The 26,732-nt window shown below is 35.7% G+C and overlaps 1 protein-coding gene across 4 annotated transcripts in view; it reads left to right on the top strand.

The window, feature by feature from the left end:
- TAOK3 (TAO kinase 3) overlaps positions 1-26,732 on the top strand; it is a 181,222-nt gene that overhangs the window by 101,632 nt on the left and 52,858 nt on the right. For all 4 annotated transcript variants that reach the window (XM_081539729.1, XM_081539728.1, XM_081539725.1 and 1 more), the window contains 8 exons: positions 4,006-4,077; positions 4,686-4,787; positions 7,939-7,984; positions 9,464-9,560; positions 12,007-12,120; positions 13,301-13,392; positions 19,857-19,950; positions 20,999-21,080. In XM_081539729.1, coding sequence (XP_081395855.1) covers positions 4,006-4,077; positions 4,686-4,787; positions 7,939-7,984; positions 9,464-9,560; positions 12,007-12,120; positions 13,301-13,392; positions 19,857-19,950; positions 20,999-21,080 — 699 coding nt within the window. The remainder of the gene's footprint in view (positions 1-4,005; positions 4,078-4,685; positions 4,788-7,938; positions 7,985-9,463; positions 9,561-12,006; positions 12,121-13,300; positions 13,393-19,856; positions 19,951-20,998; positions 21,081-26,732) is intronic.

The following is a 26,732-nucleotide window of genomic DNA, read 5'->3' as shown; positions in this document are numbered from 1 at the left end:
CAGCAAAATGTGAACGGTTTTTACTTTTAACAAAAGTCAGTCTGTACCTTCTAAATGAATAAAATACTAAAAAATGCCTTTGCAGAGTCCTGCCGATTTGAAAACTGTAACTAGTGGATACCTTATTTTTATAATAGGATACTTTTACCTGAGTGCTTGTACAAAAAAGATTTAGTAAGTTTCCATTTTCTCTGCATTTTGGAATTAATTAAGACTCTGGGGTTGAATTCTTTTTACACCATTATTATTTATTGTTGAAATTAATTTTTTTAAATTAGAAACTATTGCTGTATCTGAGGAGCTTTTCTAATTGTATTTAAGAAACTGATTAGGAATTTTTCTCTAAAATTGGTGACCTTGTTTTACCAGAGAGTGAATTCCAATCTTTTACTTCCAAAACACTGCTATAGATTTATTAGTCCACAATAATAATATCACAGAACCAAAATAGCTTACTTAACATCAAGGATATGACATTGATGTGGAGCCCTGTTAATAAAGAAGTCTAAGATTAGATAATCCTTAATGTCTTGTGTTTATATTTTTCTGAAAATTTTTAGAAAATTACTTAGTTTTTAATTTCTTAAGTGAATTTGGAGGGAAAAATTATTACCTGAGGTATTTATGGTTGTCATGCATGCTTTCAGTGAACTGTTATGTTTTGAGTTTGCAGAAGATTGTTGTTTTTAGTCGCTCAGTCATGTCTGACTCTTTTTGCAACCCCATGGACTGTAGCCTGCCAGGCTCTACTGTCCATGAGATTTCCCAGGCAAGAATACTGTAGTGGGATTCCATTTCCTTCTTTAGGGGATCTTCCCGACCCAGGAATCGAACCTGCATCTCCTGCATTGACAGGCAGATTCTTTGTGACTGAGCCACCCGGAAAGCCTCATGGAGAAGATCAGTTCAGTTCAGTTCAGTTCAGTTGCTCAGTTGTGTCTGACTCTTTGTGACCCCATGAATCCCAGCACACCAGGCCTCCCTGTCTGTCACCAACTCTCAGAGTTTACTCAAACTCACGTCCATCGAGTCGGTGATGGCATCCAGCCACCTCATCCTCTGTCATCCCCTTCTCCTCCTGCCCCTAATCCTTCCCAGCATCAGGGTCTTTCCAATGAGTCAGCTCTTCACATCAGGTGGCCAAAGTATTGGAGTTTCAGCTTCAACATCAGTCCTTCCAAGGAACACCCAGGACTGATCTCCTTTAGGACAGACTGGTTGTATCTTCTTGCAGTCCAAGGGACTCTCAAGAGTCTTCTCCAACACCACAGTTCAAAAGCATCAATTCTTCAGCGCTCAGGTTTCTTTATAGTCTAACTCTCACATCCATACGTGACCACTGGAAAAACCATAGCCTTGACTAGACGGACCTTTGTTGACAAAGTAATGTCTCTGCTTTTTAATATGCTGTCTAGGTTGGTCATAGCTTTTCTTCCAAGGAGCAAGTGTCTTTTAATTTCATGGCTACAATCACCATCTGCAGTGACTTTGGAGCCCCCCAAAATAAAGTCTGTCACTGTTTCCACTGTTTCCCCATCTATTTGCTATGAAGTGATGGGACCAGATGCCATGATCTTAGTTTTCTGAATGTTGAGCTTTAAGCCAACTTTTTCACTCTCCTCTTTCACTTTCACCAAGAGGCTTTTTAGTTCCTCTTCACTTTCTGCCATAAAGGTGGAGTCATCTGCATATCTGAGGTTATTGATATTTCTCCCGGCAATCTTGATTCCAGCTTGTGCTTCATCCAGCCCAGCATTTCTTGTGATGTACTCTGCATATAAGTTAAATAAGCAGGGTGACAATATATAGCCTTGACGTACTCCTTTTCCTATTTGGAACCAGTCTGTTGTTCCATGTCCAGTTCTAACTGTTGCTTCCTGACCTACATACAGATTTCTCAAGAGGCAGGTCAGGTGGTCTGGTATTCCCATCTCTTTAAGAATTTTCCAGTTTATTGTGATCCACACAGTCAAAGGCTTTGGCATAGTCAATAAAACAGAAATAGATGTTTTTCTGGAACTCTCTTGCTTTTTCGATGATCCAGCGGATGTTGGCAATTTGATCTCTAGTTCTTCTGCCTTTTCTAAAACCAGCTTGAACATCTGGAATTTCACAGTGCATGTATTGCTGAAGCCTGGCTTGGAGAATTTTGAGCATTCCTTTACTAGCGTATGAGATGAGTGCAGTTGTGCAGTAGTTTGAGCATTCTTTGGCATTGCCTTTCTTTGGGATTGGAATGAAAACTGACCTTTTCCAGTCCTGTGGCCACTGCTAAGTTTTCCAAATTTGCTGGCATATTGAGTGCAGCATCACAGCATCATCTTTCAGGATTTGAAATAACTCAACTGGAATTCCATCACCTCCACTAGCTTTGTTCGTAGTGGTGCTTTCTAAGGCCCATCTGACTTCACATTCCAGGATGTCCAGCTCTAGGTGAGTGTGAGTGATCACACCTTCGTGATTATCTGGGTCGTGAACATCATTATTGTACCATTCTTCTGTGTATTCTTGCCACCTCTTCTTAATATCTTCTGCTTCTGTTAGGTCCATACCATTTCTGTCCTTTATTGAGCCCATCTTTGCATGAAATGTTCCATTGGTATCTCTAATTTTCTTGAAGAGATCTCTAGTCTTTCTCATTCTGTTGTTTCCCTCTGAAGATACATACAGATAATTATGAGACAAGGCAACCTTTATAAATGAAATTACACATGTACACTTAAATATATATATATTTATGTAATACATTCTTATTAGAAAGTATAAGTACTTTGAAAGTCAAAGCCCCTGTTAAGTTTAATGTTACTCTTTGCTACACTGTTTAATACTTTAACCACTATTTAAATTTTAAGTTAATTAAAATTAAATTTAAAATCCACTTTCTCAGTCACAAGAGCCACATTTGACATCCTACTATCTACTATATACATCTACTACGTAGATGTAGATATAGAACATTTCCATCATCACAGAAAGTTCTATTGGACATAATAATATATCAAGTAATCCAGAGATTATCACTGATAAGTATCTCAGTATAAATTCTTTCATAATTTTTTCTACACATATACTCATTATTACAAAGTTTTGCAAAAATAAGATCATATTGAACATCAGGGGTATGACACTGATGCAGAACCCAGTGATCATCTTAGTTTTTACTGTTATCACATATGCATATTGATTACCTCATTTTTTTTTTTTCACACTTCTTTTTTTGGCTGTACAGCCCAGCCTGCAGCATCTTATGTCCCCGACCAGGATCAAACCCATGATCACTGCAGTGAGAGCATGGAGTCTTAACCACTGCCAGAGTAGTCCTGATCACCTCATTCTTTTAATGTTTATTTCATTACATGACTCTACTATATTTAATTGTTTCTCCAATGGTAGACATTCTACGTGGTGAAGCCTGTATGGATATTTTGGAAATATGATGTTTTTTGACTGGATGTGTTTTGTTAAACCAAAATCAACCCTGAGTATTCATTGGAAAGACTGATGCTGGCTGATGCTCCAGTACTTTGGCCACCTGATACAAAGAGCTGACTCATTGGAAAAGACCCTGATGCTAGGAAAGATTGAGGGTATAAGGAGAAGGGGACGACAGAGGATGAGATGGTTGGTCGGCATCACTGATTCAATCACTGAGTCAAACTCACCACATGAGTTTGAGCAAATTCCAGGAGACAGTGAAGAACAGCGAAACCTGGCATGCTGCAGTTTATGGGGTCACAAAGAGTGAAACCTGACTTAGCAACTGAACAACAACAATCCGTTTTTACATTATAGCCTTTGCATGTATTTGGAAAGGGATAAAGAGAAGTTGCACTTTAAAGTGGGCTGGAAAGGTCTGTCTAGGCTGTCAAAAGTTGCAACATCTTTAAGCTGTGAGAATGAATGTGAAATGTTATAAATTGTAAAAGTCAAGACAAATATTTAAATTAAACTGGCTGAAACACCGTTCATTCTTTTTAACTTTTTTTCTCTATTCTCTTAACACAGGCCACAAATGCTCACACCAATGAGGTGGTGGCAGTTAAGAAAATGTCCTATAGTGGGAAGCAGGCACATGAGGTAGGTTAAAGACATTGTGTCACTAAACTGACATATGCGAATTAGTATGAAAGTGACAGTGGAAACAAAGTTTCCTGAGCATTTCTTTATCACAGTTCTTTTTTTCCCCTTATGGATAATTTAATAAACATTTACTAATATTCTACCTCAATCAACTCTTTTGTGGAATAAAATATGAATTTAGTATGTTCAGTCACTTCAGTCGTGTCTCTTTGCAACCCCATGGACTGTAGTCCTCCTGGCTCCTCAGTCCATGAGATTCTCCAGGCAAGAATACTGGAGTGGGTTACCATTTCCTTTTCCAGGGGATCTTTCCGACCCAGGGATCAAACCACGTCTCTTATGTCTCCTGCATTGGCAGGCAGGTTCTTTACCACTAGTACCACTTGTGAAGCTGCAGGATTAGTATAATGGATTTGTTATATTTGGTGATTGATTTAATTTATGTGTACTAAAACAAGAAGTAACAGATTTAAATGAGCTTCTTCATGTATTAAGCATTTTCTTTGTCCACTTAAAATAATGAAAAGAATGTTATATATGTATACTTGAAAATAAAATACTATTTTCTGTTAAAAAATCATGATCTTTCTTTTTGATTTCAATAGAAATGGCAAGATATTCTTAAGGAAGTCAAATTTTTACAACAATTGAGACATCCTAATACCATTGAATATAAAGGTTGTTACTTGAAAGAGCACACTGCTTGGGTAAGTCAAAGGACCTCCATTATCTTTTAATTTTTTCCTATAAATTTTTTTTGCGTTTTCCTTTTTTTTCTATTATGTCTTTGGTTTATAAAATTATCAGCCCATTTCTGTCCCATTTGATTTTTGTTTTCAGTATTTAACATTTGTTATTCCAGTGTGTGTCATATTGTATACATTCTAAAGTTTAAATATGACATCTAAGAGTCTATAGGAAATTTATTCTTAAACATTCAATGAAAAGATAGTGGAAAGTTAATAACACCATTTTACAATGATTTATTTGCAAAAGTAAGAAGCAAGGCCTTTTATTCTCATCCTCGAGTTTTTATCTTTGTCATTTCTCATCCCCTACTCCAGTTCCCCACAAATTCAGAATTGTGCTTGATAATACTATCATTGTCTAAGATTTTTTGCTGGAATTTTTTTGCTGGATTATGATTAAATGAAACAATCTTTTGTTCTACTCTGTCTTCTTGGTGTGTTTTTATTTTTACATGATTTTGCTTCTGATTTTAATCTGACACATTAGACATTGTATAGAACCAGAAAATGCTATACTTTGTATTTTATGGGATTGCACATTCCAGTTTAAAGTATTCAATATCAGTATCATTTACTGAATACTCACCACTGTACAAGTCCTTTCCTGTACATGATCTCCAGCTAGGGAATGGAATTTTTGTTCTCAGATAGACTATCAAAGGTTAAACATAAGACCTTTCTGCCCAAGCAGTTCTTAAGATATGTAGAGCCACTGTGTCTGTCCTGAATAGAAGAAATTAAGAGGAGTATCTCATTATGTGGAAATCAGTTCTCTGGCAATCTCAGCTATCTTGAAGGAGTCAAGAAAAGGATTTTGAGCAGGCAGAATAAATGTTTCGAAATCAAGTGCTAAATCTCATATGTTTCAGAACTTCAGAAAATTCTCTGAGTTCTTATTTGAAGCCTGTTTACTCTTTGATTACATAGAGTGCTAATAAGTTTGGTTACTTAGTCTCTGTCTATAAGAATTTGGTAGGCTAATTGGAAGGAACTCATAGAACTAAGCTGGCAGAGACATGCATACAAATAGGCACAACTAATCTGACCTTAAGGAAGAAGTTAGAGAATTTAGAGAGCAGACCTGATAATTTAAAAGCAGAACAACCAGAGCTGTTAAATGTCAGGGTCAAACATCTAGCCACTGCTCAGGTGCCCCTGTGCTGTGTAGTAATTGGAAAAAGAATATTTGAGACATAAATACAGAGTTAATGTGTAATTTAAAAAATAGAAGCATAACTATAAACATTTACTCTATTCATTTTGAAAATTCTATGTTCATTTTCCTTATACTCAGTTTAAGGAAGCTATATGTGCATATCAGTTTACATAATTTAAGAAAGTAGAGGGAATTCCCTGGTGACCCAGTGGTTAGAACTCCATGCTTTCACTGTGTTGGGCCTGGGTTCCACCCCTGGTTTGAGAACGAAGATCTTGCAAGCTGCGCGACTCCACTGAAAAAATAAAAAGTTAAAAAAAATTTTTAATTAAAAATAAATTTTAAAATTAAGTAATACAGATGAGCAATGTTTCCAAGAAGACAGTAGTGTTTGTCAATTATACCTTAATAAAGCAGAATAAAAAAGAAAAATAGTACACATAAAAGGCTGAAAGTGAAAATCACTCAGTCATGTCCAACTCTTTGCGACCCCATGGACTATACAGTCCATGGAATTCTTCAGGCCAGAATACTGGAGTGGGTAGCCATTCCCTTCACCAGGGAATCTTCCCAACCCAGGGATTGAACTCAGGTCTCCTGCATTGCAGGCAGATTCTTTCCCAGCTGAGCCACCAGGGAAGCCCATAAAAGGCTAATGTTCATTATAATATTCACTTATGTGGACTCGTTCATTTCACAATAAGAAATAAAATTAATATTTCTGAATCTCCTTTTAATATAAAGCAGAAAGCTATAAACTTTTTAGCTATAGTTTCTAAACTTTAAGCTTCTAAATTTCTCATGCTTTTTAGAGTATTCTAGAAATAGAATCTTTTTTATATGGTATGTAATTACACCTATAAATATATAATAAATTTAATAATGTAAATTTATATCTATACTATGTATAATATATGTATGTATATAATATATTATGTATTATGTACCTTGCTACTAGAATAATTAATAACATGAGATATATATTATATTGTTATATTATGTACAATTATCTATTATATTATGATATACAATTATAATAATATAGTATGTAATGTATCTCATATTCTTCTAAAATATTCCAGTAATGCAGGGTAAATAATACACAAGTGTTTTCACATATATTTTTTTAAATGAAGGAATTAATATGTTATTAGTAGTTGTGTATATGTGATTATAGAAATTTGTAATTCATAATAAGCCTATTATGTTTTTAAGAAATAATCATTTGTAAGGGTGTGCATGCTTGTGTGTTTGTATGTAGATTGGTCACTGAACATTCCACTTCTGACCTTGGCTACAAATCAGCAGTAGTCTGGGATGCATAAAAAAATCTAAGATGAAAGTAAAGAGTTTTCTCATTTTTGCTTTTCAAAAGCCTCCCAAGGTTGCAAACCCCCCAAAAAATCAATATTATTTTAATTTTCATAATATTCTAGAAATATTTTAAGACATTCATTGAACCATCCCATCTCTCTTGGGGATTCAAGCTAACGTAATGACACATAGCAGGCTACATTGTTAGATTGAGGTTCTAACCAGTATTTTCTTGTTTAAAATTTTTTTTAATGTGAAAGTAGATAATTTGCTGCTTTTGACTTATTCTACTTAGTAACTCCTAGTGTAGATTTTACTGGGTCACGTATTTGGTTACCACTTTGCAAGTTACAAAATTTAAGTTATACTGTAACCTAACCACCTTAAATCCTTGAGTACAATCCCCATATTGTCTTAGACCAATTCCAATTTCAAATAGGAAATAGCAAAAGCAGATGATAAAAGTTATAAAAATCAATTACTAGTGGCAGATGACCAAGATTTAATCTAGGTTCAGGTATATCAGAATATTTATTCTCTTAGTATTCTTAGTTCTTGGTTAGTTGATTGGTTTTAGCAATTTCTTATTCTTAGGTTAATAAGAATAATTATTCTGGTTATTATTTCAATCTGTTACAGTTGGTGATGGAATATTGCTTAGGCTCAGCCTCTGATTTGTTAGAAGGTAAGGATAAAAGCACTTTCCCCTTCCTTCCTTTTTACCTTGACCAGAATGTTATCTGCTCCTATACTAAAGCACACCTTGGGCAAACTAAATGGTTAATGACACTTGGACTTAAGGGTTATGTGGATAAGCCATGCAGAATCCATCTCTGCAATGTCACTGATAATGTCTGAGTAATGATTAATGATTAGCAGCCCTCTCACTATTTTAGTTCATGGCCATCCATGGCAGGTACTACTAAAATATTTGGATAATGTCATGTAGTATATGTAGCCAGAAACATCAAATTCATGTGTATATATGAAATATAGGTAGATGGTATCAAATTATATTGATATTTAACCTTATCACATCTTTTGACTGACCTAGATCTCCTATGCAGGACACTGTTATAACCAGAGACCATGTTAAAATTTTACATTTTTAAAAAAGACTTTCTTATATTATCCTTAATCTCTGAATAGAAATTGCTTATTAGCTGCTTTCACCAATAATGAAAACCTGTAATTAGAAGGAGTACTTATAGGTTGCTTGTGACAGAGGAAAATAATGCGATCTAAAACACTCTAGTAGTCATGTATGGATGGGAGAGTTGGACTATAAAGAAAGCTGAGCGCCGAAGAATTGATGCTTTTGAACTGTGGTGTTGGAGAAGACTCTTGAGAGTCCCTTGGACTGCAAGGAGATCCAACCAGTTCATTCTAAAGGAAATCAGTCCTGAATATTCATTGGAAGGACTGATGCTGAAGCTGAAACTCCAATACTTTGGCCAGCTGATGTGAAGAAAAGACCCTGATCCTGGGAAAGACTGAAGGTGGGAGGAGAAGGGGATGACAGAGGTTGAGATGGTTGGATGGCATCACCGACTGGATGGACATGAGTTTGAGCAAGCTCCAAGAGTTGGTGATGGACAGGGAAGCCTGGCGTGCTGCAGTCCATGGGGTCACAGAGAGTTGGACACGACTGAGCAACTGAACTGAACTGAATACACTCTGGGCATTTAAAATGTCAGCGGGACTGGTAAATTTGGACCTGGCCAATTGGAATCAGTGTGGTTTTGACTTGCAACTGACAAGTAAATTAACAGTTCCTTACAGTGAATATCTGGAGACGGAAATGGCAACCCACTCCAGTATTCTTGCCTGGAGAATCCCATGGACAGAGGAGCCTGGAGGGCTACAGTCCATAAGGTCACAAAGAGTCAGACACAACTGAGCACAGCGCAGCACATCAGCACAGTGAACATCAGGCTTTGTTTTATTTTCTTTTGAAAGAGTGTTTTGATGCTTGAGTTTTCTTTATCTGATTATTTATTGCTATTCTATAGGAAATATATATCCTGTGTATTTAGGTGAATGTGTTTCCAAATTGTCATTTAAGAAAGTACATAATTCAGTCTGGTATTGCTATATAAGATAATAAAAATAGGAATGAAACTGATCATCCACTGTTGGCATTTTTTTTTTTTTTCTTCCCCAGTTCATAAGAAACCACTTCAGGAAGTGGAGATCGCTGCCATTACTCACGGTGCCTTGCAGGGACTAGCCTACCTGCATTCTCATGCATTGATTCATAGGTAAGATTAGAGACCAGTTATATTTTCATTTCAGTTACAGGACTGTCTGTTCAAGGAACCTTGAAAATTAGTGCATGCTCCAATTTTTAGGGTGCCTGAGGATTTATGGGAAGCAAACAGATTGCTACTGCTTCTGAATGTAAAGAGTAAAGTTGCCAGAATTTAGTTCTTATCTCTTCGACTCTCCCGTATATCCATAAAGACTTATATCATCCCTGTTCTCTAGGCAACTATTCTCCAGGCTTAATGTTGCAGTGAAATTTGAAGAAGAGCCCAGCAACCTTTTGATACTGTGTCAAGAAAAAAAGAAAAGAAAATTAGCTTTGCTTGCATATGTTTATTTCCTAGCTGAGTTCTTCTTTTCCTGTTGCAAATAACAAGTCAGTCTCATGTGAATATATGCTGTTCTATCAATTTAAAATTTTTAGCATTTCTTTAGTCCATATAGATATATAGGAAGGTATTATCATCTTCATTGTAGCAGATGATGAAACTGAGACTTAAAACAATTTAAATAACTAGCCCATAGTTTCCTAGTATTTATGTAATAAAAATTGAAACTCAGATTTTCTAATGCCTAACACAAGGCTTCCCTCTAAGTTACATTTTCTTTGTCACAGCCCCACTCTCTTCTTTCCCACCTACTTCCCAGCACTAATTTCTAAACAAAGATGTCATTACCAGTTTTTCCTTATCTCAGTAAAGAACTTTTAGTACTGTTACTTTAATGAATGGTGGCCAAGTAGTGGTTTATGAGGTAGGCATAAAGGGTCTGAGATGGCTTAAAGTCATAAGAAAAAAATTTACATTTACCAGGAAGAAATGAAACTATTAAGTCATAAGTTCTCCTTTTGCTTCTTTTCTCATCGCCCTAGAGTAGCCATTGTCAGTTACTGGTACATACTGCACAACAGAACTCCCTCAAGACAGACAGACCAAAATTCCTGCCATGAGTTTGGCTTATTTGTAAGGATGAAGAATGACCCTAACCATGGCTAATAAATATTGATAAAATTAATTTAACTATAATTTCTCTAGATTTGACAACTTTAAAATGAATGTATATAAGGTGCCACTACTGAATGTCAACTTGTTTCTGACAGTTTTGCTTGTCTCTATTTATAAAAGTCACAGTTCAGTTTTTTGTGCCTTTGTTACCTTAATTTGCACATTAATGTTTTGTTCCATATTACACTTTATCTTTTAATGTATAAAGGGAATTGAAAAGACAAAAAAACTTTTAAAGAATGCTCTTTAGTTAAAAATAAATTCAGATTCTTATTGTTTTGATTTAAAAGGCAAGTCAGTGTTAGAGAAAAGATATTTTTCTGTTGTATGAGAATTAAATAATGCTTCTTTTTTTTTTAGTTCTCTCTGCCAATGCCTAATGTCATCATGAGGAAAGAAACTGAATTTTCAAGGGAAGATTTTTGGAAAAGTTATTTTGGGAGCATTTGAACCTTTTATTTTCAACTTGACATAAGTTTTCCTCATTCCCTCTGCTTTATCTTTCCATTGCCCATCAATGTATAATTCTTAGTTCCTAGTACTCATTACACCTCATGCCTTTTTTAAAAAGAATAAAGAGTACATCTACATCTTCTCATTCCAAATTTTCATACTGAAGATTGAATTTTTTAATCATATTTTTAAAAAATTTTGCTGCATAGAATTTCTAATAGCTTTAGTAGTAACCACTTGAGATTGAATTTTTTAAAATCATTTTTTTAACTTTTTGCTGCATAAAACTTCTAATAGCTTTAATAGTAACTAGTTGAGATTCTTTGTAATAATACAATAGAAATGCAATTTCATAACCCCTAATCGTTGTTTGTTTTGATCTTTCAGGGTCTTCTTTTTACTGTACAGTGTTATTTTTAAGATAACACCTTCTCTATAACATGTACCCTCAAATGCCTTAGAGTTGCAGTTACAATTAAAGGCAGAGAGAAAGGGTCACAGGCAAGAAAGAAAAGGTATGTGTGTAGTTGAGGTTTATTGGTAGGTAGTGAATTCACAGTCATTAAAGGTTTGTTTAGACTCAAAAAATGTCATGAAATTGAGAAAAGAAAAAAAGTGTTACAAATGGCACAAATTTTCCAAGCATGAGGAATATTGTTGATGACTGAATTTAGCAACTCATATGCTTTTGTAAGTGTAGGAACTGAGTAGGTTTCCTTGTCTGCCATGTCTGCCTCTTTTCTCGTTTCATTCCTCGCCTCTGAAGGAAGCTGTATCTTTTAATAATTACTATGACCTACCAGTAAGTACACCAAGGAATTTGGTCCCCTTTATAACTTGCAGTAATTACTAAATCCCCTTCTGGCTATCTGAGCAAGTTGTTTTTTTTTTTAATAAATTTTTTGTCTTGTTAATTGCATGCTCTGACCTATTCCATAATCAAAATTGAAAAGTAATTTTCTAACTCTCTTATTTTTTCCTATAGGGATATTAAAGCAGGAAACATTCTTCTAACAGAGCCAGGTCAGGTGAAACTAGCTGATTTTGGATCTGCCTCAATGGCTTCTCCTGCCAACTCCTTCGTGGGCACACCTTACTGGTATGTGGAATTAGAAAACACAACATTGTACAATATGTGTGTGTAAACAAGTTGGACTCATAGCACTGGTTTTGTTTGGTTGTTTTTTTTTTTTTTTGACAGTGTCTCGCCATGTGCCTCAAATGAGATTTCATTAGGAAGGATAGAAACCTCACTAGCAAAAAAGAAACACTTAGACTGAGTATAAAATTTCCAGTGACTTTAAATTGTTCAAATAAGGTTGATGTCACTGTGTGTAAACTCAGTAGGATTATCAACTGACTGACCAAGCTCAGGTTTTATATTTCATTTGAAGTTTCATTTTAACTTTTCTCTTCAGGCAGAATCCCCAGGCAAAAACAAGTTAATTTCTTTAGCCTTTTCTAGCCAATGAGCATAAATTTTACCTTTCAATGAATGAAATCCATGTTCTTATTTCTGTTGAATTCTCTGATACTTTATCTCACTTGTCATTCTGACTTAAAGTTTCATCTCACTCTATTCAAGACTCTTTTCCTTTATTTCATAGACACACTGGAATTTCATTGTACCTTGGGGAATGACTTATACCCCTGGAAACTTACTTGCCTACTAAACAAAAAATCAGCTACTATTTGAATTTTTTCCCACCATTATCAAATAGCATCTACTATGCAACTACTTACACACTAATAGAGAACAAATCATCTTAAACTATATAACCCTTACCCTCCTAATGAAAATCCATTATGAACAAACAAAATAATATTCATTACTGTAGCCAGTTTATTTGTTTTTTAACTTAAAACATCTTGGAAATATCTGATTATATATTGCTTTATGTAATTGCGTGAAGTATTTTCACAATGTTTAAAGTAGTTTAAGTGTTTCATACATATTAATCCTTTACAAATTTCTCTGAGGTAGCTAATAAAATTCTCTGCATATTACAGATGAGGAAACTGATATAGAGAAAGGTTAAGTAACTTAGCCAATATCAAAGGATAGTAAAAGGCCGGTTGAAAATGCTGTATTGTTTCATGTAAATCACTGGGTGTATTTTCGTATTTTCAATGTGTTTTTTCAAATTATTTGTGTAAAGAAATGATAACTTTATCAGATAAAACTTTAGAATATGCTCAAAAACAGCTATTTCATTGGATCTATTAAGTGAATTTTGTTTTTAATTTGCAACTTGAGTTTTGTGAATTATATTTGGCAGGATGGCTCCAGAGGTGATCTTAGCTATGGATGAAGGACAGTATGATGGGAAAGTTGATATTTGGTCACTTGGGATCACCTGCATTGAAATGGGTGAGCAAAGAGCTGTTTTCATTGTACTTTTGAGAATCACTCCTTATTACAATTGCAAATCATTTATCCAGCTATTATTAAATATTTAATGAGTTCCTGGTATATACGTGCTAGGTAATGTGAATTTATTATATTTTTTCTATGCTTTGTTATAACATCATAAGATTGCTTTCTCTCTCTGCTATATTTTCATGTTATTGTTTAAGTAAAAGAGAGCAGATATGGCAGCTAACCAGTGTAAGAATATACAATAGTTGGTATTAATATTTGAAAAATATCCATTCTTCATACCACAAATGATGACATATGTCCTTCCTTCATAGTAATATCCATTACTCAATTTACATTCTGGCTTATATAAGAGAACTCTGGGAAAGTAATAGCAAGCTTATCAAAGATCAGACTCTAAAAACTGACCTACATAGAGAGCAGTCCCAGATAAAACTTCACATTAGGGAATACCTCCAGCAATAAGATCTTATGGAAAAACCCAAACTAACTTTTTGGCCAACCCAATGCTTTAAAATATAAAGCTATATAAAACACAAAAATTAAAAGATAAGTATAGACTAATGGAAAGTAGTTGAAACATAACTAACAGAGTATTGGCCCCAAGTTTATGAAGACCTCTCTCGATTTCTTTACCAAATTTCTTTATTAAAAAGAAAACAACAAACTGCCAGCAGAAAAATGGGCAATGAGTATGATCAAGGAGTTAGCACTGAAAAGAAAGCATAAATGGACAACAAACATCAGAAGATACTCTACCTCATTAGTATTCAGGGAAATGCAAAGTGAAACCATTACATATTTATCAGATTGGTATAATTTTTTAAAGTCAGAGGAGAAGCTGCTAAAGAAACAGGAACTCCCAAACACTATTGATAGGAATTGATATTCTAAAATGAATCAAAATTTTACTTGTAACACTAAAACTATAGCAGCACCTCCTCACTTAGAGCACTTTACAAGGATGTCCCCCAAGTTGGACCTTACAGCTAATTAGTGCCCACCCATTGTTTTAACAAGTTTTTTCTTACCTAAATCTTTTTAAACTATAACATGGATTTAGCACATACCCTTTTATGATGATTCAAGATCATCATCAGATCAGTTTTTATCCTATGTAGATATGTTGTTGTTCAGTCAGTCAGTCGTGTCTGACTCTTTGCGACCCCATGGACTGCAGCACGCCAGACTTCCCTGTTCGTCACCATCTCCCAGAGTTTGCTCAAATTTTTGTCCATTGAGTCGGTGATGCCATCCAACCATCTCATCCTCTGTCATCCCCTTCTCCTCCTGCCTTCAATCTTTCCCAGCATCAGGGTCTTTTCCAATGAGTTGGCTCTTCGCATCAGGTGGCCAAAGTATTGGAGCTTCAGCGTCAGTCCTTGCAGTGAATATTCAGGGTTGATTTCCTTTAGGATTGACTGGTTTAATCTCCTTGCAGTCCAAGGGACTCTCAGGAATCTTTTCCAGCACCATAGTTTGAAGACATCAATTCTTCGGCACTCAGCCTTTTTTATCATCCAGCTCTCACATCTGTATATGACAACTGGAAAAACCATAGCTTTGACTCTTCAGGCCTTTGTAGGCAAAGTAATGTCTCTGCTTTTTAATATGCTGTAGATGTAATAATGACTGGAATTTCAAACAGCAGTGGATATTAGCAAAATAGGTGCAGGTCCCAGGAGATACCTTGGTATTTCCTCTCTTGAGAGTCCCTCTGCTGCTGCTGCTGCTAAGTCGCTACAGTCGTGTCTGACTCTGTGTGACCCCATAGACGGCAGCCCACCAGGCTCCACCATCCCTGGGATTCTCTAGGCAAGAATACTGGAGTGGGTTGCCATTTCCTTCTCCAGTGCATGAAAGGGAAAAGTGGAAGTGAAGTCGCTCAGTCACGTCCGACCCTTAGCGACCCCATGGACTGTAGCCTACCAGGCTCCTCCGTCCATGGGATTTTCCAGGCAAGAGTACTGGAGTGGGGTGCCATTGCTTTCTCCAGGAGTCCCTCGTATGTGCTTAATTTCTGATTTTACCTTTTTATAAAAATAAATTGAAATATATATAACAACATGCTCTCTATATCAGCCTAACTTTGATTGCCTTTTATAAAATGATTTACTGAATCAAAGAACAAAGTAACTTTCGCTCAAATTGTCTTATCCTCCACAATAGCTATTCCTTCAAATTGATAGATGACAGTATCACATTATGCCTAAGAGCACCCAGGCTCTGTTGTCAGATAGACCTGAGTTCTAATGCCAGCTCTGCCATTTCTTAGTTGTATGACTTTGGTCAAGATGTTTTAACTCTCTATGAAATTTGCCTAATAAGATCCCCTACCTTATGCAGATTGTCTGGATTAAATGAAAATATGGATTTAATGTGCTTATTATTAAATCTTGTGTATAGTATGTGTTCAGTAAATGTTAGGCATCATCAGCACAATCTTAATAATATATGTCATATTTCATCAAATTTTTAATTTACATTTTAACATCTCTTTAAACAGGAAGGTATTTTACAGGCAACAGCATTTCATGATTATAATTGGCAGCATTTTGTTTTAAGTTATACATAGAATAGTGGTGCATCTTAAATTGTGATGCAGTTTATTGTCAATGACATCTTAGATTCAGAGAAGGATGATAGTACATGCTCAGTTAATATTCATAAAATAAAATTGTTACCAAAGATATTAAAGTTCTCAGCAATTATTCAAAATGTATTATATTGGTTATGTAATAAACCATACAAGTACCTTTTTGACAACTTTACCATAACATCTCTATTTCCTTGGCATTAGTCTTATTGTTTAGTCGCTCAGTCATGCCTGACTCTTTGCGACCCCATGGACTGTAAACCACCAGGCTCCTCTGTCTGTGGGATTCTCCAGGCAATACTGAAGGGGGTTGCCATTTCCTTCTCCATTAGTCTTGTTAATGGACACATAAAAGAAGGGTATTTTTTTTTACATGAAAGGTGATTAAACTGCTGCATATGTAATCCTAAACAATAATTTTTCTAAGTTTTCTGTGTGTTTGAGGTTTAATGAAATTTCACATACAGACAGTATACTTTAAATTGTGCTTTTAATGTTGAAATTACAGTGCAAGTTGTAGTGACTGAATAATGTGTTTTCCCCTTTTCTTATGATATCTCTTCTATAGAAGTGCATATTCTTAAGAAGCCTCCTAATCTGTACATTGAATCACTGAGGTATTATCAGAAAGCAAGAAGATGATACTTTTACTGGCACCATCTCTCTTTCCTGGCTCAGGCTCCAAGATTCCTGAGTGGTTAAACCTGTTTTATAAATTATCTTTGCTAATTTGATCTTCCACTGAAAAAACTAGTTAAATCCATGCATCCTTGGAAAATTCTTGGGCATTAAAATTGTCCAGTCACCAGATACTTTATTTTTTGAGATTATTTCAAGAATAGGTTAATCTGATGCTTTTCTGTTTAATCTACAGATACTTAGTTCACCAGCACAGATCATGGTAGAAGCTGGCAAATGGTTCATCAGCATTGACAGGGAATTGACTTTTCAGAAATGAATTCTCCAAGGGATGGGGGCAGGAGGACATAAATGTTGTTACATAGCTTCTCTGCCTGGAATCTTCTTCTTCCATTCACTTTCTTATTGCGACTCACTGTTTGTGTTAATAGATGAATGTTGTAATGTATGGTGAGGGGGTAGGGATATATTTAGTCTTGCAGAGCTTCTTCCTTTTTTAAATTTTTTTAAAAATTGAAATACCAGTACTGTCTTTATAAAATGCACAGGATTATTAGAGAGGCACTGCTGCTGCTGCTGCTGCTAAGTTGCTTCAGTCGTGTCCGACTCTGTGCGACCCCATAGATGGCAGCCCGCCAGGCTCCCCCGTCCCTGGGATTTTCCAGGCAAGAGTACTGGAGTGGGTTGCCATTTCCTTCTCCAGAAGAGGCACTGAGGTCTACTGAAAAGACAGATCTTGGAGCCTTATCATAATTGAATTGGATTTTGTTGTTCCTTCATCCTCCTGTTTCTAAATTTCTACTTTGTTCTTTCTTTATTTCCCCTTCCTTACTGTTTCTCCTGTGCAATTTCATGGTCTGAGCAGCTTGAATTATGTACCTTTTGCCCATGAGAGGATTCCTACTGTTCTAATAGTGAATGAAGTCACCACATAGTATCTGATGTAAGCCCCTGGAGTTAGTCTCTTCTCAGTCATCTTTGTGACTTCTTGCTGCACAAAGATTCATTGTTGACAAAGTTTCTTCTTTGTCTTAATTTGCTTAACCTTTATTTATTTATTTTAGAGGTATTTTGGGGCCACCAAAAATACATACCAGATGTTATACTCAGTAGTGAGAATGCAGAGATGAACATAATAGATATTGTCCCTAATGAAATTTAGCAAGGAAGATACACATTAAGTAAAGAATTACATAAATAATTAGTTATGGTTGTGATAGGTGGTAAAAAGTTAAAATGTAATTTACAGTGACAAAATCTAGTGGGACACCTAGTCTTCAGAGGTTCCCTAAGGAAGAGATTGTAAGCATATAAAAAGCTTCGAGTAAATATGTATTAAACTAATGCAGAAATGCAACTCTAAGGTGAAACCTGAAGGATTGGAAAGAATTAATCAGGGAAAGTCTAAGGAACAAAAGTGAAAAGGGAGACCATCCAGAGAAAGCAATACGTGTGAAAGGCTCTGACCTTGGTTCTTTCAGTGAAGCAACAGATGCATGAGAATGGGGGAAAATTGCTTCTCAGAATGATGTGCTGAAAGTAGCCAGGGTCATGTTAGTAGAGGCCAGGAGACTTTGTTGAGAATCTAGACTTTGTCCTAAGAACGGTGGGAATCCATTGATGGTTACACGATGAGTTCCTGCTTCCACATGGCTTCAAATACTTGAAGTTGTCAGAAGGCCAAGCTCTAGAAACTTTCTCAGATCTACCTCCTGATAAATAAAATAAACCTGAGAATTTGTTTTTGCCTTCCATGCTTGAAACATGTATAAAATCCCTTTGTCCACAGTGCAACTTTCAAATTTCCACTTGTTAACAGTCCATGTCCCTATAATACTGATATCTGGCAAGTGTAAAGTATCCTATTGAGAAGTTAATAAAGAATATTTATCGAATCATAGACTGTCACATTTCAAAAATATCAGAGATCATTCAGTTAAGAATATAAGAGGCCCCTCCAGAGGATCACTGATAAGTATAGTTGGCTTCTACTGGAACTCTACCAATAGCTTAAAGTTCACTATCTCAACATTATTCATTCTGGGTTTCTTGGGGTTTTTTGGTTTTATTTTACCACTCTGGCTTTTCAGAAGTTCTTCCTTCTATGAGTGAAAATGTCTTCCCTGTAACTTCTTGTTCCCTGCCCTTACTTCTTGTTCTGTTTCTTAGAATTGCCTAGAATAAGCTGGATTCACTTTTTTTAAAGTGGTTAAATCTTTACTTAAAAACCAAGATGCTCTGATGAAACCTGAGATCAGATTATGAATTACAAAGTGGAACTATATCAAGAATCCATTAGGATAAGCACGGTGGAACGAGATAGTGATTTATCTTCTGTGACATAACTAGTATATAGCATAAAATTAACTATGCTAAGAACTAGAACCTTATTTCTTTCCTTTGGTCAACAAGTGGAACACCTAATATGTGAATAGCATCTTATTACGTATGCTAGAGAATAAATAAAAGAACAAGAGTATTAATGTTATAAGATCTTGCTCTTAAGAGTTTATGATTTGTGTTGAGAGGAAAGAGTTGTAAGTTTATGTAAATACAATAGGAGAGTGCATGCCAAGTGAGCACTCTACTAAAAGAGCAATGGAAATTCCAAAGAGGAGTTCACGGTGGGCTGAGGTGGAGTATATATTTTAAAAGAAGTAACTGACTCAGTGAGTTTCTCGCTAGAAAGTGGATGGACCAAACCTTGCTTACATTTATCCTCCTTTTTCCCCTCCACCCCTGCTTGTACCAGTTTGTTGGCCTGGATGAGCCTTCAAATGGTGTTTATTGGATTGAATTACTTTATCTCCCATACTCTGTTAGTGATGATTAAGATGTTCCATAATCTTTTTTTTTTAATTCAACTGCTCTGCTTTCTGATTTTTTTTCAATGAATACACATTTTCATTTGAAATAAAACAACACACAAAGATGCTCGTACCTATTGTGGGAAAACAAAGTTCAGCTTTTTGAAGATACAAAGGAAAAATTTTTTTAGTTTCTTGAAATGGATTCTGTTTGGAGCTTTTCCAGTGTACTTTAAGATGACGAGCAGCTTCTTTTGAATGGCTATCCTGAGCAACCTTAGAGACTACAATAAGTGGATTATACAGCATGATGATAACAGCAAGCTAGTGGCCAAGCTTTGCTCACAGTTCCTTATTTCTCCATCTGCCTAATGTCTTTCAAGAACTGCTTTATCATGTTTCTCTTCTTTCAGCGGAACGGAAGCCCCCTCTTTTCAACATGAATGCCATGAGTGCCTTATATCACATTGCCCAGAATGACTCCCCCACGTTACAGTCTAATGAATGGTAAGACTGAGCTGTCGTTTCAAATCTGTAAGAAAATCACCATATGTTTTTGGCACTTTCACTAAATTACATTTTAAATATCTGACCTAGAAAGCATTTCATTCCTTCGTTGTATGCTATGATAATGGACAATGATGCTTTATAAGCCTGCTTTTACACACACACAGTATGTGTGCCCTCACATACATACATGTATGACAGTATTTCTGCCCTCACTATGACTTGTACTGTGTTATTAATATGTGTAGTAACTGAAATTCTACCAGGTACATATATGCCCTGCTACCTTCCTAACAAGTCTAGTCTCTAAGTCATGATGGTCTTATATTGATCATCTCAGTCTCATCATTTTGCAGCAAGGATAAAGTACCCTCTCTGATGTCTTTATTATTCTAGTTGTCATTTTTTTCTTTATTATATATGTATTTAACTGTGTTAAGACAGAACACATACTATCTATTCAGAAGGTGAATTTTTCCTTGCTGAAAATTATAACATTTTGATAACTGTTGGAATCACAGAGCTACAGTAAAAGGGCAATGTCCAAGAAGAGTAGACAGAATGAAATTTTCTAGAGAGAAGGCATTTTCATCCAGAGAGCATACTCCTAGGTTCTCTGTCCCTTATGCTTCAAGTTTTACTACCTGGTTATAGGTTGTGGGTGATGGAAGAGTTACCAATTTGTCGTGAAGAATATAGGCTTTAGACTTATGAGAGCTGTTATCTTTGAAGAGAAAAATGTATACAAGATTGTTTTATATAAATATAGTATTTTTCATTTCCTGAGATTTATCACAATTTGACTTTGCTTATATCATAAAATACGTTTATGTGTTGACTGACTCGAAACTGTCCACATTCATTATCCTAAAGAATTAATTTTAGATACCTCAAACTTGAAAATGGGTCAGTTCTCCTGATATTCCAAAGTATTTTAATAAAAATCTCCCAAAACAAAAAGGTTTCCCTTGGATAAAAATTATTTAAAGTGATCAGTGTGTTCTACAGACTCTAATTTTATTTTCTTTCAATGTATTTGCACACACAGGACAGAGTCCTTCAGGAGATTTGTTGGTTACTGCTTGCAGAAGATGCCTCAGGAAAGGCCAACATCAGCGGAACTGTTACGGGTAATTTTTCAAATTTATATTTGAGGAGGGGGATTGAAAATCATGTTGTAGTGAAATACAATAAATCATTCCTGTGGCAGCTCATCATGACAAACTGGATTAGAACACACACCTTGTCATTTAAAATCCAGAGACAGTAGCTAGGCATAGAAGTAGCAAGATTATCACAATATGTTCAAGCTGGATTTAGAAAAGGCAGAGGAACTGGAGATCAAATTGCCAACATCCATTGGATCATCAGAAAAGCAAGAGAGTTCCAGAAAAACATCTGCTTTATTGACTATGCCAAAGCCTTTGATTGTATGGATCACAACAAACTGTGGAAAATTCTTCAAGAGATGGGAATACCAGACCCCCTGACCTGCCTCCTGAGAAATCCATATGCAGGTCAAGAAGCAACAGTTAGAACTGGACATGGAACAACAGACTGGTTCCAAACAGGAAAAGGAGTACGTCAAGGCTGTATATTATCACCCTGCTTATTTAACTTATATGCAGAGTACATCGTGAGAAATGCTGGACTGGATGAAACACAAGCTGGAATCAAGAATGCTGGGAGAAATATCAATAACCTCAGATATGCAGATGACAGCACCCTTATGGCAGAAAGTGAAGAAGAACTAAAGAGCCTCTTGATGAAGGTGAAAGAAGAGAGTGAAAAAGTTGGCTTAAAGCTCAACCTTCAGAAAACTAAGATCATGGCATCTGGTCCCATCACTTCATGGGAAATAGATGGGGAAACAATGGAAACAGTGACAGACTTTATTTTGGGGGGCTCCAAAGTCACTGCAGATGGTGATTGCAGCCATAAAATTAAAAGACACTTGCTCCTTGGAAGAAAAGCTATGACCAACCTAGACAGCATATTAAAAAGCAGAGACATTACTTTGTCAACAAAGGTCCGTCTAGTCAAGGCTATGGTTTTTCCAGCAGTCATGTATGGATATGAGAGTTGGACTATAAAGAAAGCTGAGCACTGAAGAATTGATGCTTTTGAACTGTGGTGTTGGAGAATACTCAAGAGTCCCTTGGACTGCAAGGAGATCCACCCAGTCCATCCTAAAGGAAATCAGTCCTGAATATTCATTGGAAGGACTGATGCTGAAGCTGAAACTCCAGTACTTTGGCCAGCTGATGCAAAGAACTGACTCATTTGAAAAGACCCTGATGCTGGGAAAGATTGAAGGTGGGAGGAGAAGGGGACAACAGAGGATGAGATGGTTGGATGGCATCACCAACTCGATGGACATGAGTTTGAGTAAACTCAGGGAGTTGGTGATGGACAGAGAGGCATGGCATGCTGCAGTCCATGGGGTCACAAAGAGTCGGACACGATGGAGCAACTGAACTGAACTAAACTGATATGCTATATATTCCTCATGGATACTTTTCCCCCCATCTTTTCCCTTTTTCTGCCTCCTACCCCACCCACCCTTTTTGCCTTATGACAAAGAACATTTCTCCTTGCTGTGGTCATCAGTGTGATGTTCCAGTGACTAACATCTGCCTGAACTATAATGCAAAATTTTCAGGACAGAGTCTGCCAGTGGGACAAATACCAACTCTAGGATTTCAGTTAGGTTGTTGCCAAATCATCAGGCAGTGAAGATGTGTGATAAATATATAAGACAGATATTTACATAGTGTTATATCATACATGTTGGCGACAAAAGTATTGTGTTAACTGCATTCATTTGATTTAAATATCGCATTTTTGAGCATCTGTTTTCATGTAACTTTGTATTATAGGCTCTGTGTACTTGGCAGTGTTCCATTAATATCAGTGAAGTATGTGGGAGTTTTTTTTTTTACAATATAAATGTCTTTTATTGGCCACAGAATAGTCCAGGTTTCTTTAATCTTTTTCTGCATGTGTGTCTTCCAGTCTTTTTTTGTTTCTTTCTTTGTTTTAAGAAAAACTCAGAATTATGTTGCCTAAATTTGTGAAGCTTAAACATGTCAGCTGCCTTTATAATTGCACCTTGGCTAAGCGTCACAGATTCTTGGTTTATATTTTCTTTTTCTCAGAAATCTTATTCTGTTATTTTCTGGCTTTGAGTATCCTGAAGAGATAGGTCTGAAGCTGACTAGCTTTTCTACCCAAAAGTAAGTTTTTTCTTCTTGTGAGAAACAGGTCACAGGAATATGGTGACAGAAGCAACACGGCAATGGGCTCTACCTTATTCTCTTTTGGTGTAGAACCACCACATGTTCTAAACATCAACTATAGACAATAGAATACCAGAAACACAAGACAGTGTCTTTATTACTTTGAAGTAGGCAAAGATTTAAAAATACAGAACACAAACATCAGTTTAGAGAAAGAAAAAAAGAGGAAAAAAAATTATAAATTTGTGTTATAAATTAAGAAGCAAAAAAAAAGCCTCAAAGAAGAAGATACTACAAGCCTTCAAAGATGATAGGGCAACAGACAACAAAAGGATATAAAAAACAAATGGGCAGAGGTAAAAAAAAGAAAATGAAAGAGAAAAATTTTAAGATAGATCATATCATATCAAATCATATCATAAACAACAAACTAATATAATAAACCCACCCATGTAAGCTATTTCCGATGATGGATACCCCAAGGGAAATGAAATTAAATGAGGAAGAAAAATTTCTAAAGATGATTGTAGAAAAAATGACGTATGGAAGGCAGAGGAGATATATATTTCAACCTATTATTCCTAAAAAAGAAAGCAAAACACATGGAATAGAAGATATTTAAAGATATACCTGAAGATATACTTTTTGAAAATAAATGTTAGGATCTTTATTTTATTTGATTTACTTAAGTGTATACCCACACACACGCGCGTGCACATACACACACACAGACACACATATATACTTGTCCATGCCAGATCTTAGTTGTGATATGCAGGATCTAGTTGCCTGACAAGGAATCTGTGCCCCCTGCCTTGGGAGCACAGAGTCTTAGCTGCTGGACCACCAGGGAAGTCCCCTGATTTACTCTTTATTTGCTTCGGTGGATCAAATCAAGTAAGCCTAATATTTAGTCAATGATGTCTATACTGATTGTCTACTGGGTGCCAAACACTGTTCTAAACACTGAAAATCATACAGTGGTGCAAAGGAAAAGATAGTCCCTGCCCTCCTGGAACTTATATTCTAATGAAGCAGTAAACAAACAAACAAATAATTTAATATAACGTCAGAAAAATAAAGCAAGGACTGGGATAAAGAGTGACAGGAGCTGCTCTTTTAGGCAAGGCATTTCTGGGGAGGTGAAACTGATCTTCAGTGATCACCAAATCCTACCCATATCTAGTTTCTAAACTCAAAGGATAAAGAAAGATTCATAATAGGCTGAAAAAAATTTCTTTGGGGCTGGAAAACCCAGTCAGCTTCAGATCTGCCTCTTCAGGAACACTCAAAGCCAGAAACTGCCTAACAGCGTTGGCAGAGCTCTAAGGAGAAGAAAACGTCAACCGAGGGTTTGTGACCCAGCCAAGGTGCTCTGCATTTACAAACGCAGCTGGACGTTTTCAAACCTCACAAACCATAAGCAGTTTTCTTTCCTTAAAAGCTTCTTCTCAATTGCTTGATAAGGAAATCCAGCCAATCTATCAATGAAACAAAAAAGCAAGAGAGAAAGAGAGAGGGAGGGAGGGAAGAAGGAAGAAAGAGTGAATTAGGGACTGGAGAAACTGGTGAAAGGACTGGTGGTGATCATGAATTTAAGTTTGCTCTCCAATATTCATTTATTTATTCATTCACTACTAGTTTGTGTGTTTGTTTAGCATGGTAAAGAGACTACATTCTTCATTTTGAATAGGTAATACAAATTTCAAAAGACAAAAATACAGTGGAAGAGAGAGAATGAAAAGTGGGAAAACCTTCCCATTCAAGGCCCTTCTCTAGAGTTAGCAACCACTGTCACCAATTTTGTACATGTCCTTCTAGAAATATTCTATACATATGGAAGTAAATATCCTTTTAAATGTTTGAACCAATGGTAGCAAACTGTTCTACTCTGAATATTTTGACTTTTAGTATGTTTTGTATATTGTTCCATATTACTACATGCAGAACTATCTCATCGTCTCTAAGGATTCCATTATATAGTCAGATGGATGGTTGTTTTTATAAACAACTCATTTATGGTGTTGACAGTCTTTTGCTGTTACAAACTGTTCTACAATAAATATCTTTACACATGTGTCAGTTTGTACCTGTATATACAGATATCCAAAGAATAAATTCCTAGAAGTGAAATTGCTAATCAAATGGATTGTGAATTTTAAATTTAAAAAGGTGTTGCCAATCTTACTCCAAAGAGGATGCCCCAATTTATGGTCTGTTAGCAAAGTATGAATACCAAAACTTTTTGACCTTCTAATCAGTTCAGTGGAAAACTTTTCTCACTGTCATTTTTAGGTTGTATTTCTCATTATGAATTAGATTGTCTTTCTTATGTTGACAAGCCATTTCTATTTCCTCTTCTGTGAACTCTCTGTTGATCTTTGTCATTTGTCTGAGGGCTTTTCCCTTGTTAATTTGTAGTAGATCTTACAAATATTGTTTTCTTATTTCTCTTTTGACATTCTTTATTCTGGGATTTTGGGGGAAGGTGCAGAAATTTGTTATAAGGAATTCAACTTTTTTTTTCCTCCAGTTGGCTTTCTAATTATTCCCAAATATTTTTTAAATAATCCATCTTTTCCTAACATTTTCTTCCTGATGTTAAAATGTCACCTTCACAAAGAATTAAATAGAGAACTACAGTAAAATCATTGCTGTGATTAAAAAGCAGAATGTAAATGTTATACACATTGACAATATACGTATTAACAATGTGAAAATAATAATGTACCTAGAAAGAAGTAGGGGTAGGAAAGAAATGTAAATGTACTAATTTTCCTGTTTTTCAGGGTAGATGGTCAATAACAGTTCTTAAACTGAAAGTCTTTTTTAAGTAACTCTAATCTCTTAAAGCTTTACATGATCTTTTTTTTCCCACCATAACTTTAGAGGGCCCTTGAGGAACTGGTAACTCTTGGTGAAGAAATTTTAACTAACATTAAGCAGTCATCTTACTTCAGACTCCTCTAATTCTATGAAATTCAAATATACCTTAATTTAATAGATAATTTTTTTAAATTACCATGTGTAATAAGTTTCTCATGTAAAATTATTTCTGGATATCCATCATTCTGAGAGAGTGAGAGAGAGAGGGAGGGAAAGTATCTAAAATGATATTTCATTTATTTCTGGATGGTAGAATTTTGAGTGATTTTCTTTTACTGTCTTTTATTGATTTCTCTGTATTATATAAATGTTTAAAGTAAACATATTTCCAAGAACAATGAAAGCATTCTTTGAAAATGATCTGAGAACCTTTCAACTCTATGGTTTTGGAGAACAGTGAAGAGATGGGATTGCAGGCAGAGAGAACAAAAGGGAAAAAGACATACAGGTGTGAAACCCATGGCAGAGACAAGAATGATCTACAAGTATGCTGCATTGGGTGGAACAGGAAATAGGAGTGACTAGATTGGAGTGACTAGATTGGAGCCTAGAAATTCAAGCAGAAACTGACTGCTCAGGCCAGACTTTACAATGGAGGCCGTGAGATGTTTTTAAGACATTGAAAACAGTATCAGTTTTGAACAGTATCAGTAACAG

Source organism: Giraffa tippelskirchi, chromosome 11, assembly GCF_054371585.1.
Source record: "Giraffa tippelskirchi isolate mGirTip1 chromosome 11, T2T-mGirTip1v1.2.pri, whole genome shotgun sequence".
In the NCBI taxonomy this organism is placed as follows: domain Eukaryota; kingdom Metazoa; phylum Chordata; class Mammalia; order Artiodactyla; family Giraffidae; genus Giraffa; species Giraffa tippelskirchi.
This window is presented reverse-complemented; position numbering and strand designations above follow the sequence as displayed.